Source organism: Lepus europaeus, chromosome 19 (assembly GCF_033115175.1).
Source record: "Lepus europaeus isolate LE1 chromosome 19, mLepTim1.pri, whole genome shotgun sequence".
Lineage (NCBI taxonomy): Eukaryota > Metazoa > Chordata > Mammalia > Lagomorpha > Leporidae > Lepus > Lepus europaeus.
The window spans coordinates 858,377-872,756 of record NC_084845.1 but is presented as its reverse complement, the minus strand read 5'-3'; the positions used below and the strand labels follow the sequence as shown (position 1 = coordinate 872,756).

The window sequence follows — 14,380 nt, the reverse complement described above, 5'->3', positions numbered from 1 at the left end:
GACAAAATAAACTAAAAGATAATGTTGTATCTTCACAATACAACATTTCTCTTTATATTATGTCTGTAATTTATTATAATGAAACTACAAATGAAACTGTAAGATAGAATTCACCAGTAAAATTTATACACATAGGAGGACATTTTTCTGCCCCTGAAATTCATGCTTTCCCTCCATTTTGACTAGGTGATTTTTATGATATTTACCGTTATCAATAGTACTGCCATAATATAGTTCACATATTATCATATTCTCATTTCTCATTTACATGCTAAATCATGAATACTTATTTAACTATCTTTTACATTCATGTTTTTGCTTGCTGCGGTCAGCTGTGACAGGTTCTGATCGGGGGATCTATCTATTATTTAACATGTCAAATTCCAGCTTTATGTTACCCTTTAGGACTAAAAGTGGGATTTGGATAACTACAGCATTTATAAAGGAGGATGAGCACAATGAAAATACCACAACAGTGTAGGCGCATCACCACTGAGATGTTGCCCTTTCAGAATTCCACAGGCACACGTAGTGCCTTGTGTGCCACACTTTTGTAGTGTCTGTGACACTTGAACGACTATTTACACTGACTCTGAGTGGTAGAAAATAAAGATGTCAAGTGTTTCAATTATCATCTCATTTCTGGAATTCATAAACTAATTGTAAAAATGTTCTCATTTGCCACATTCTGAAGTGCTTCCTATATACAAGGCACTATTCTCCACATGAAAGCCAGCCTGGGATCTGAGGAAACAAATGACCCAGTCTCAGGAAGGGGCATGGAATATGGATACAAACAAGAACACAAACTACCCAAGTGCAAATTCTCTGTATTTACTATAGAAAAATGATAGAGTTTAATATACAAATGAGCTTCAAGGTACACAATGATTCTCACATATATTTTATAGAGCTGTTAGACAAGAAGCAGAACTAATGCGCCCTAAGGACAATGAACTCAAAGTATTTCTTCAAAAATGTATCTGGTCCTGTACAATGCTAAAATGTACTAATATTGAATCCACACTTTCTTTTCCTAAAAGAAACAGTCAAGATCTTATACAACTTGGTTCAGTATATAACTTCTCAAATAATACTGAAAATACTTGATGCTTTGTTGTTCCTGGGTTTTCTTGTTATAAAGGCCCAAAATTCATAAACATTTACTAAAGAAAAATTCAAGTTATGAAGTGAATGGTGACAAAAATAAATAAAATAAATATTTCTTTACTACTGAATCCTTTCAAATAATTACTATTTGAGCTGCAACTGCCCTCTGTGCTGAAGAGCCCTAAAAGGGCATTAACAAACAGCACTTAATTCAATCACATTTACATTTTAACCATTCTTAGGTACTCCAAAAGAAGTCTTTAGTACTGTAACAGATATATGGGAAAAACAAAAACAAATTATAATAAAGGTTAATACTACATGTACATTTGTTCTAATTAGTGTACTATAGGATGGGAGAGCAACGGATATCTGATGTAAGCTCATTTATAAGAATTTGGGATATTACATTTCCCATTGTTACTCATTATTTCTGCAGATAATCACATATCACAATAATATTTACATATTATCACATTTTAAAAGCACAAGTCATAATTCCTTGCTATTCTAAGATTTGAATTCGCTAAGATACTGGATCTTGTACATTAGCTTATAATATACATCTCTGTATTTATCACCTACCTATAAGAATTAAAAGTCCTTTCAGAGTATAAAGTAGAACTTGAAACTCCTGGAAAAAAAATTAAAAAAACAAAGTAAAATAATGCAGAGATTGCAAAGCAACATTTAAGAAACAGCTGTGTAACAGCTCTATGCAGTATACTAGCCAAAAAAAATACACCCTTGCCCCTCCCCTAAATTATCTTCTCTACTCAAAAGTCTTTTAGGAAAAATACTCATCTTGATGCCAAAATATAAACCAATAGCACTCCTAAATTGTATAATAATGCTATCAATGTAATTACTAATACAAATAAATGAAGTATAATACAGCTTTCTTTCTTATTAATTTATACATTTCAGCTTAAAGTCTGTAGAATAAAAATACATTTACTAAAGAAACTTAAAATGCTAATCAATTCCAATATAAATATATATTCTTATTAATATAAATACAATAATTTAACTCTCACAATATATATTTCAAAGTTTAGGTATAAAAAAATATTTCACCATGATTAAATTGATCATTCGTTCTTCAAACAAATTATAAAACTGACAGAAAAACCTAAAATGCATAAGCCATTTAGTTACATGTTAGCATTTTCATGAAAGGGAATTTTCTGTTGGTGACCAAGTCACCATGCTAACAACTGGGACAGCCAAGAAAAAAATCAGGCAGCGAATAGACCTGGAAGGTTTTCCAGTTCCCATCTCTCCACTTGCTAGAAATTGAGGAAGCAGAGATAAACAGAAAGCAGATTTGGTAGGCAGTGGTCAAAAACAAACTTTAATGAACTTCTAATACACTTAGAGGTTTATCTGAAAATTTATGTTTTAATTGCTAACTTCACGATATATCTGTCAGAAGTTCAGTGATTTAAAACATGAAAAAACAATAATAGCAAAAGGTATTCGTGTCTCCTGCAATACTATCAAACATCTAGAAAAAATATTTTACTTACTAAACAGGAATATTCATCAAATAAAGGTTAGAACAAATTCACACCTATCAGTTTAAATTGTATAAGAATAAAAATATAATTACTGAAGAAACTATAAAAATTCTTACTAATGCCCCAATGTAAAATATATGTCCTTACTGATAGAAATTTAATAGTCTAATTTTTAAGGTACATTTTCAACATTTAGTTATGAAAACACTGTATATATTAAATGTATCCTTTGTTCCTCCAAACAAATGACAAAGATCAGGATCTGGGACGGGGCGGCCGCAGGGTGTCTGTGGCCGCGGACTACGGGGTGCAGGAGTCTCCGTGGCTCCCTGCCGGGTAGCGGGGCGCCAGCGAACACCCGAACCCAGGAGCACCCAGGAGCACTGGGAGTCTCGGCCGAAACACCCCGCACCAGCCTTGGCACGGGCAGCTGGGGCTGAGGCGGCCCCGAGACAGAGCCTGGGGAGACGGGGTGCTGCCGGGGGAAGCAGGCACAGTGTCTGCGGGGCCTTGCGACGCCGGTTGGAATACGCGGACTGCAGGCTGACCCAGTCCATTCGCGACACCTGTCTGTCACAAGCCAGTATTTTATTTATTTAGAATCAGAAAGACAAGACAGGAAAAGACAGACAGATAGCTCTCATCCACTTATCCACTACCTCAGATCCTCCAGTGATTGTGGTTGAGCTGAGCCAAATTTCAAAGCCAGGACTAGGTCTAGCTCTCCCACTCTTATGGCAGGAATCCAACTTCTTTAGCCATCACCTGATGCTTCCCAGGTGTGCAGGAGCAGAAATCAGGTCCTGAACACAGGGACTCTGGGCATCCTACTGGAATCCTAACTGCTAGATCTGAACCCACCGTCCTCCATCCTCTCTTACTGGACTTTCTGCACTGCTCATCTGAGTGCTATCCTTGTTCACAGCTTTATTTCTTCTGGAGTCAGTTCTCACTCACCAGCCAGCATGGCTCAATATATGAGGCAGAGACATGACAACATAGTGGTAGAAACCCTCCAGCACCTCTTCACTTTTTCTGAGAGAATCAAAAATGCTCACAGTGTTCTATGGACCTCCTAGACTTCATCCTCTGTAGCCTGTCAATCCTCCTCTTTGACATGTTGCTGCTTACTCTCTGGGTTCTGTGTACATTCCAGGCTTTGCTGGAATAGCCTGTTTCTTCTGTTGGTCATATCGTCTCAATATTCATGTGACTGTCTCCCTCATCTCCTTACAAGTCTAGCCTCAAATATCATCTTTCCAATAAGACCTCCTCCTATTGGCTTACCTAATATCTCATTACACACTCACCCATGAAGTATTCATCCCCTAAATGGCTTGTTCTCCATTGTTTTGCATACACAGTTGATAATGGGTGATACATATTAGGTATTTCACATGTGTTAGTTGCCTAAGCAAGGAGTCTAGAGTCCATCTGGGTCTCCCATGTAGGTGGTGGGGACCAAAGTACTTAGGCCAACACCAGCTGCTTTCCCAAGTGCACAAGCAGGGAGCTGGATTGGAAGCTAAGCAGCTGGGATTTGAACCAGTGCCCCACCCCACCCCATGTGATGCCGGTGTTACAGCTGCTGATTTAACCCACGTCACCACAATGCCGGCCCAATAAAAGTTTCCTGACTTAATCATGAACTCTTTGTAATACTCTGGCAGTTCCTTCCTTTTTCACTTTCTTTGTCTTGATCTTCAAGACTCTTACCGTGCATATTTGTGAGAAATAAACCAGAAACCTGGTTGGGAGACAAAACCCTCAGGTTGGCCAGAAATACACCCTGGCTTTGTGCTCAAGTTCCCTCTGTTGCTCCCTGTACCTCAATGCCCTCATGTCCTCTGTAATTTTCACGTGGTCTTTATTCATGGATTACAGACATGGCAGAGCCAGCACTGTGAAGTAGCAGGTAAAGCTGCTACCTGCAGCAGCAGCATCCCATATGGCCACTGGTTCTGTCCTGGGTACATCACTTCTGATCCAGTTCCATGCTAATGGCCTGGGAAAAGTGGCAGAAGATGACCCAGGTGTTTGGGTCCCTGACACCTATATGGGAAACCAGGAAGAAGCTGCTGACCTCAGCCTGGCCCAGCCCTGACTGTTGGGGTCATTAGGGAAGTCAACCAGCAGAAGGAAGCTCTCTCTGTAATGACTTCAAATTAATAATTCTTAAAAAGAAAAATGAGGCGAGGAGAGCAGCAAGATGGCGGAATAGGAAGGGAGCACACCAATAGTCCGGGAGAGAGACAGGTTAATAAAAGTGGAGATACTGCAGGGTCAAGGAAGAGTAGGAGAAGAAACAGCAGAGGAAACTCTTCTGGAACTAGTGATTCACAGTGGACCTGCGTGCAGAGCGTGGGAGCCCAAGTTCGGGACACCAGCGGCAGACTCAACACACCAGCGCTGGAACGTGAGGTGAGCCGAACCTCAATAGCCCAAGACACCAGCAGGCAAGTGGAAAGAGGAGACTAGAGGAAACGAGGCTTGAAACTCCGTGGGGAAAAGTTCACCAGGCTAACTAGAAGAGAGAGAGGAAAAAAAAAGAGACCGATACGGACACTAGTTTCTCTCTCTCCGCTCACCCCTCAAAGGTGAGCAAGACAAAGAGCAGGCGCCATTTTGGACATACGTCATAAGCAGGGCGACCTCAGGTCTGCACCGGCCCTGAGCCTAGCAGAAAAACCTGACTCTGGGGGGAGGGGTGAAATAACAGGAGATTAGCATCTAACTTAGCAACCCAGTGGAAGACTGCAGGAGAATTGGAGCCCACACTGAGGGCAGCACAGATCCCCTGTGTGGTCCTTGGGAGAGAGCTTCCAATCTCTGGCTCCTGTGGCTATATCATTTGCCTAACTACCTCCAATTACGTTCAGCTGTGCAGAATTACTTCCCATTTGAATCAAAAAAAGAAAGAGAGATTTACCACGCCTAACCTGGGAGTGTCATCTTTGACACACCCTCAACCCTGAGGAACCAAACACAGCTCTCAGGCCACACTCATCTCAAGCCTCTAAGGCTCCACAGAAAGCAGACAGTCCACTTAATATTGAGCCATAGTGTAACAAGAAAAAACACCACAGTGAAGAAACCAAATATCTCCAACATGCCAAACAACAAACGCAAAAACCGAGGTAACAAGAACAAGGAAGACACTATGACGCCCCCAAATGAAAAAGACACCCCAATTCAAGATTATGAAGATGAGAAATAGAAGAAATACAAGAAGCAGATCTCAAAAAAATTGATAAGAACATTAAGAAGTTCTCAAAAACAAATTCTTGAACTACAGAAATCCTCACTGGATAAGATAGAAAATCTCTCTCGTGAAAATGAAATATTAAGGAGGAATCAAAATGAAATGAAACAACTAGTAGAACAAGAAACAGTGATAGTGATGAGAAATCATAATGAAATGAAGAATTCAATAGATCAAATGACAAACACATTAGAGAGCCTTAAAAACAGAATGGGTGAAGCAGAAGAGAGAATATCGGACTTAGAAGACAGAGAACAGGAAAGGAAACAGGCAAACCAAAGAAAAGAAGAAGAAATTGGAAATCTAAAAAATATTGTCGGGAATCTACAGGATACTATTTAAAAACCCAACATTTGGGTTCTAGGAGTTCCTGAAGGCATGGAGAGAGAGAAAGGATTAGAAGACATTTTCAGTGAGATACTAGCAGAAAATTTCCCAGGTTTGGAGAAGGACAGAGACATCCTAGTACAGGAAGCTCATAGAACCCCTAATAAACATGACCAAAAGAGATCCTCACCACGACATGTTGTAATCAAACTCACCACAGTGAAACATAAAGAAAAGATCCTAAAAGGTGCAAGAGAGAAACGTCAGATTACTCTTAGAGGATCTCCAATTAGACTCACAGCAGACTTCTCATCAGAAACCCTACAAGCTAGAAGGGAATGGCGAGACATAGCCCAGGGACTAAGAGAGAAAAACTGCCAGCCCAGAATATTATATCCTGCAAAGCTCTCATTTGTGAATGAAGGTGAAATTAAGACTTTTCATAGCAAACAGAAACTGAAAGAATTTGTTGCCACTCATCCTGCCCTGCAAAAGATGCTTAAAGATGTGTTACACACAGAAACACAGACACATGGTCACCAATATGAAAGAAGGTAAAGGAAGGAAACCTCACAGCAAAAGATCACAGGAAGCTCAATTTCTCTTTGACATAGAATTAAACTCTGATGCTATGTTAAAGCAATGTGTTAAAGTAATCTATTATGTTCTCTTGATGTCTGTTAAATTCTAATTGTTCAAAAACAGCTGAATTTTTATTCAGAGCTATAGGTTATTTAAATATGTGCTTATTTTCAAAGATTTGAATAATCACCTTGTAACAATGATCAAATTTGGTCTATGTTATGTCATGATTTTAAGGAATCTTATTTCAACCAGATATTTTGGATTTTGAGCCTTCTTGGCATTCTTTTTTTTTTTATTTTTGACAGGCAGAGTGGACAGGCATTCAAAATATTAGAAGTACTGTCAAGATGTGATGTGGTACCAGACTTTAAGTTTCTATAATGGAAAATGCTATTAATACAAATGTTGGAGAATTAAAAAGTCTAATGATCTTGTGTTACTAGACATGATAGTTATATTAATGAGAAAGCCCCAGAGGCCTAAAGGGTTAAATAATTGTAAAATCCTACAGGTGCTTTCAAAAATACTGTGAAGTAAGCAAGTGCCTCTTGTTGGTTGATGAGTTTCTAATTTTAAACATGGCGACTTAAAGTCTTTTATCATCCACAGTTGTAAATGATTTGCTGCTCATAAAACTAAAGCATTGTTGGCTCTGTGTTTAGCTGTCCTCCTATAGGTTCCTATGGACTTTTTCCAGCCACTTCTACTGTAGTCAGTACTTTGGGATGGCTCTGTAAACAGATGAAGCCAATAATGTATTAACAGTACCAACTGAGAGAAAGTATGGTGAACTGAGATTACTAAAACCAAAAAGCAATTCAAATCAATTGGCAATCTACAAAAAGAGTTAAAGATTTTAAAAGCTATTATTAAAATTGCTATATTGGTCTATTATGTTATGTTATATGTGTGTACATATTGTATGTCCACATGGGGAAATTTTATTAAGAGTTTTATTTTAAATGGCTTATACATAAGATTGTCCATAAATTTAAGCTGCTAAAATCAATCAAAGATACATTTTAATTTGTGTGACCTGAATCTGTGTATCATATGTTTTAAATGTGTTGGTAGAAAGAAACTAAAAACATTTTAGATGGTTGTGCTTAAGTTTACTGGCTAAACAAACTACACCAAGTTAGATATTTAAGAGGTGTTTTCAAATACATGATTCTTAAAATTTATAGAAGGCATGGGACCTTCTGGTAAATGTTTTCTTAACTTGTTATCTAATGGTTGAAACTGTTTGCTAAATATTCATGTGATATTGCTACTGTCAGCAAGCGATCTAGGACTTGCTCCCTCATTTCTCTATTCTAAGCCCAACTTGTTCTTTCATTTCTCTATTCTCTTCAAGGTAGGAAACTAATTCTATTATGAAGGAATCTGTAGGACGCACAATTTAATCTCTAGACCTTATAAAAGAGATGGCTAATATTTTTCTGTAATAGCATAGCCAAAATAAGAACTTAAATAATAATCTCATAGCTAGATTCACTTCGCCATCAGCGAAGTATACAGTAAGTAGAAAAAACCTCCCTTTCAGACCAAAGGGAAAGAAAGTTTTAAAGTGAGAATATAATTTTCCTCATGGGCATTGTCTACCTTAGAAAAACTACTACAGAACATGCCTGTGACTATAGACTTGTAGTTCAGGCCACCGAAGATTAGAGATGGGACTTGGGCACTCCCTTGACTAGCATCCTCTGGTCTGCTTTAACACAAACCAGGAGGAAAAGAAAGCTCGGCATCAGAAGCAATGGGTGGCAGGCCTATTAATGGCTGATCTGTACAGTGATCTGCTCTCAAGGAGATCCAACAGGCCAGTCCACTGCAGTGGCTTTCAATGTGGTAAGCCTGGGCTTCAGCAGAAGTCAGCTTGTGAAGAGCCCTGGCAGCGCTGCCAAGAGTTGGATCACTGGAAATGGACCTGCCCTGGAGTCGAAGGATGCCCAGGTCAGAGCCACAGATCTTATTGGCTCTAAGCTGAAAAGCCCTTCACTCAGCCCAACTTCCAAAGTGACCACTGCAGCTGAGTGTATGGTCAAGTAAGGTCAGCAACATTGCAGGCAGAACTGTAAATTTCTTGTTAGAGATGCCCCCTGCCTTTACCTGGCCAGCTCTCCTCCCAGCCCAGCCAAGTAATGAAATTCAACAGAGTGCCTTCCCCTAGGAGGTTCACACCTCCCTTAGGATATACCCCATGTAAAGAGATAGGTAGGTCTGGGCCTCTTAACTTACAAGGCCTAAAGCCCACCAGATTATTATCAAGCCCCTTCTATCAGGTTCGATTTCCCTCTCAATCAGAAAACTTAATTGTAGCTTAGACAGCACCTTTCTTAGCTCCTCTAATAATGACTCTGTCCTTTGTTCTAGACCCTGTCTAGCATACTTGGGCCTCATTCCTTTGTAATCATAACCTCTACCACCAATGGCTCTACTCCCAACCTGTGTGTACTGATGGTCCTCTTCCCCACTTAATGTTGTATAATTGTTCAAACCTGGTAAATGCCACTCTTACGAACATTGGTTACGATCCTCACTCTGTCTTTTATGACCTTGTCTAAATATGATCAGAGTCGGCAAACTTAGAAGGCTTCCATAGCCTTGGCAACTCATGATGACAGCCTAGGGTGGTTACTGGCGACATAAACTAGAGTATCAATTTGTTGGGTCAACAACAGGAGCCACTGTGCACTTGCTCCTCATGTGGGATCTCTGTCCTTAATGTGCTGTACATTGTGATTTAATGCTATAACTAGTACTCAAACAGTATGTTTCACTTTGTGTTTCTATGTGGGTGCAAACTGTTGAAATCTTTATACTAAACTGATCTTCTGTATATAAAGAGAATTGAAAATTAATCTTGATCAATTGGAAGGGGAGAGGGAGCAGGAGAGGGGAGGGTTGCGGGTGGGAGGGAAGTTATGGGAGGGGGAAGCCATTGTAATCCATAAGCTGTACACTGGAAATTTATATTCATTAAATAAAAGTTAAAAAAAAGAAAAATTCTTATATTTACTCATATGTTGAGATACATATATTTTCTTAGTCTAGAAATTGTCATTGTCATTGTTCCATCATATTTAATACATTGAATTGAACAATAAGAAAAAACTCCTACATGTTTTACAATAAATCTTTGCATTTAAAACTAATTTATTTTTCTGTTAATAAAATGGTAGATTTTGTGAACTACTTTATAATTTTTAAAATATGAGCAATGAGTATACTCAGCATATTCTTCATTTTTATAATTTTATTCTATATCCAGTCTCATAGGGAAAAAATAAATATTTATTCATATGATATTAAATTTTATTTTTTCACTAATGTTTTTAGGAAAAGTCTTTATTTCTTTTTAGCTAACATTTTAATTATTTGGTTAATAATGACATATATAAATATAAATAAAATTGTGGGAAATAAATTCTGAAGCTGTGGCAACCAGATTGAGCTAGAGCCACACTATTTTCTTAGAACTTTCACATCAACCTTAAAAGATGATTTCTGAAAATAACTATATGCCTAAAATGAGTTGTTAATAAAAGATCCCAAATATATGGCTACATCTCTAAGTTACCTGGTAAACTCTTGGTTTATCTTCTTTTCCTGATAAAAAACCTCAATGTCTACTCCATGTGGGTCTCATTAACTAATACTGAAAGTCTGGAGCATAAGAAATAGATCTTGGGTGACATAATTTCCAAAAGAGTTATACTTACAGAAATGCTGACTATTCTCTTTCCTTTGATAAGCCTCCAAAAGTGGTACATTAGATATAAAAGTAGATTAAAAATATATAGTATTTTTTCTTATTATTTTTCTGTGTCATTCTTACCAGGAAGATATCCCTAGATCCTAAACACATTCCATGGCTACATCCACATTTATTCACAGAGGACCTGGAATTTGATTGAGGATTCTAAATAACACTTATGATGCAGGACTGAATGCAGGAACATTTGATAATAAACAGCTTTTTAAGATATTTATTTTTAAAGATTTTTTAAGAATTATTTATTTACCTATTTGAAAGAATTAGAGAGAGAGAGGGAGAGAAAGAGAGAAAGAGATCTTCCATCCACTGATTTACTCCCCAAATGGCCACAACAGCCAGGGCTAAGCCAGGCCAAAGTCAGGAGTCAGGAGCCTTTTCTGGGCCTCCCCCATGAGTATAGGGGCCCAAGCTCCTGAGCCACCCTCTGCTACTTTCCCAGGCTCACTAACAGGGAGAAGGATTAGAAGGGGAGCAACCAGGTCTCCAGCTGGCACCCACGTACTGCAGATGGCGGGCCAACCCACTACACCAGTCCCTGAAGTTTTTTTAAGACATTTAATAATGTTAGACCCCCCAAAGAAGGTAAACCAGCAAACTCTGATTTACCCCATAATGTAGCTGTAACTACTCCAAAACTTGCCCCGTAACAGGGCAAGAAAGATCAGCATTAGTTCCTGAAAACCTTCCAGCTAGACTTTTAAATCTGAAATACTCAAGAGAACCAAAATGAGCCCCCAAACATAAGTCAGAGAACTTTTTAAGACAGCAGAATGATGACATCAGTGACCATCTCCCTCTGAAAATATAAATATAAACACTAACCATACCACATCCTGTTGAAAACAACAGATGAATAAGAAACAGATAGATGGGACTGTATTTATTTAAACACGTATACTTAAACAGGTATATTTAAGCAAGAGTGGAAGTAAAAATTGGACCAGTGATCAAAAGAACACTTAAACCTTAATCAATGAAGCGTCTGCCAGTCAATCTTTAGGATATTTAAATATCAACTCTGCAAGTGTGATCCCAGTGGAAATAACAGGGCCATCAAAGAAAGAGGTACCTTTCTCTGAATGGAGGAGAGAACTTCCACTTTGACTATGACCCTGTCTAATTAAGATCAAAGTTGGCGAACTCAAAAGGCTTCCATAGCCTTGACAACTCATCTATAGCCTAGGGAGATTACTGATGCCATAAACAAGAGTGTCAAATTGTTAAGTCAACAACAGGAGTCACTGTGTATTTACTTCTCATGTGGGATCTGTCCTTAATGTGTTGTCCAAGGTGAAGTAATGCTATAACTAGTACTGAAACAGTATTTTACACTTTGTGTTTCTGTGTGGGTGCAAACTGATGAAATCTTTACTTAATATATACTAAATGGATCTTCTGTATATAAAGAGAATTGAAAATGAATCTTGATGTGAATGGAATGGGAGAGGGAGTGGGAGATGGGATGGTTGTGGGTGGGAGGGAAGTTATGGGGGGGGGGGGAAGCCATTGTAATCCATAAACTGTACTTTGGAAATTTCTATTTACTAAATAAAAAAAATTTTTAAATATCAAAAAAAAGAAAAAGAAAAATGAGGCAAACATGGCTTCCTCTAGTTATTCCTGCCTCCTCTATTTCCGGGTAAATTAACTCGTTCCTAAAAATAGCTTTCAGTGGTGTCAACATTTTGTAAAATATAGGAGATATTACTTATCAATTTTTTTTCACAGTGGCATTCTGGAATGAAATTTAACATCTTTGCCTGAGATCTTCTAAAAAAGTTTCAACCTTGTGATGCACAGAATTTGCTCTGATTTGTCCAGAGTAACCTGCCATTCAGTTATATCACAATTCTGTTGCCCATGACCTCAGTTAGAAAGACCCTGCTCACAAAAATGTCAACAGAATGCAGTCCCAGGGATATTTTCCCTTATTTTTGTTCTGGGTTTTTCCAGTTGGCTTACACATAACTTTCCTTTGAGGAATGAAGGCAATATTCTTCCACTACAATATTCCTCCAGAATTCATGTTCTAGTTGGACTTGTGGAATTTTGTTTGGAATTTATCTGAGGGTATACAACTTAACATGCTTATAGAATCAATGATAGTGACTTCTTGATTCCCAAATAACTTAGAATTCCTCCAACGAACCTGGGGAAAAAAACTGTATCATATATGTACTCACGGGCTTTTTTAGCCACCCAAAGAGTCAGAGTGAAAGAAGGAGTCTTATATCTTTAGGATTTCATTGTAGGTATTTAATCAAAGACGTAAAACTGAGAGTAGACTTTACTATCACAATATCTCAAATGAGGATTTTAAAAGAAGCAAATAGTCAAGGGGAGATGTAGTACTAAGGAGACAAGGACACATGAGGACAAAGACTGAAGAAAAACACCCTTATTTGATGTAGGCAAAATATAAGTGAGAAGCCCCTCCTTGTTCCATGCCTGGCTATCTGCTAAATGAAATAATTTTGTGATCACGACCAGTCTATCTGGTTTTGACCCCATCTACAAACTGATTTAGCAAATGTAAATGCTATATAAAATATAAAGGGTGAACTGATAAATGGACAGTATGCAACATTATGAATTTTCATGCTCTGACCCTTTTGTGAAAATCATTGATCTTTGTGCTGCAGGTACACCACAGCCTAGAGACACGGGGGTCTCTGCTGATGAGCACAAAGAGGCTAACACAGGAGAAAGATGAAGCTATAAGGGCAGTGGTGTTCACCAACCTCAGCTGATTTTATCAAAGAGGGACATATAGAAAGTAAAGAAGGAAGACAGTGCATAAAAACAGAAAAATGTGCTCACTAGCATCAGGATGCTGTGGGTGGCTCTCGTCTCCGGGGAGCGTTTGGGAGTGAGGCTTTTGCTGTGAATGTGTAGGACCTTCTGCTTATGTCTGTACAAAATGATCAACATGCAGCCACTGGCCCAAATCATTAATACCAAATGCAAGACGTCAATGAAGGAAAACATCATGGAATACAATAAAGATATATTTTTGTCAATAATTATGCCAGAACAGTACCCTAAATCTATTTTCTCTGTGAAGTTATTGCTCTCCCCAATCGCTGTAATATGCATAGGAACCATACTATTTACCAACAGTTGAAGGGTCCAGCCGAGGATGATGGAAAGTCGAATGGATTTGAGGGCTTTGACCTTGAGCTCCATCCACTGGGGGCTGCTAAGGCTGATTGTGATGGCCTGGAAGCCACTCAAGAGAGAAGTAGCACTCAAAGACACCCCTCTGGCCACTCTATGAACATAAAAAACTAGTTTGCATCCAAAATCACCCATGAAATATTTCAGCCCCAACGCTGCCATGGTCTGAGGAATGCCTCTCGAGAGAAGAACCAAGCAGTTGGCTACAAGTAGGTTATGGAGAATCAAATCCATGTGCTTTATCCCTCGTCCAGTGCAGGAAACGAAGCCATAGCAGAGAAGGAGCAGGATGTTTCCTAGGACTCCGACTCCTGTCTGAGAGACAAAGATGATTCCCATGGTCAGAGCCCTGGATGGCATGCAGTCACGAGGGCAGTAGTTCACGCAAAGCCAGTAAGTCCTGGAAAGAAATGGAGCTAATGTATTTCATCGAGGAAGCTTAAGTTCATTTCTTACTTCTACCCATTTTTTTGCCACTCAGAATAGCCTGGTAGAAAAATATGTTCTTTGTAATTTTTTTCAAGATTTATTTATTTGACAGTCAGAGAGGCACAGAGAGAGGAGTAAAGGCAAAGAGAGAGAGACAGAGAGAGACAGAGAGAGATAGAGAGAGGTCTT

The 14,380-nt window shown here is 38.7% G+C and overlaps 1 protein-coding gene across 1 annotated transcript; it reads right to left on the bottom strand.

The window, feature by feature from the left end:
- Positions 1–13,327: 13,327 nt before the first annotated feature.
- Positions 13,328–14,101, bottom strand: LOC133748631 (vomeronasal type-1 receptor 4-like). The gene has a single exon (XM_062177564.1). The coding sequence runs from the start codon at positions 14,099–14,101 to the stop codon at positions 13,328–13,330; it is 774 nt and encodes a 257-aa protein (XP_062033548.1).
- Positions 14,102–14,380: the final 279 nt, after the last annotated feature.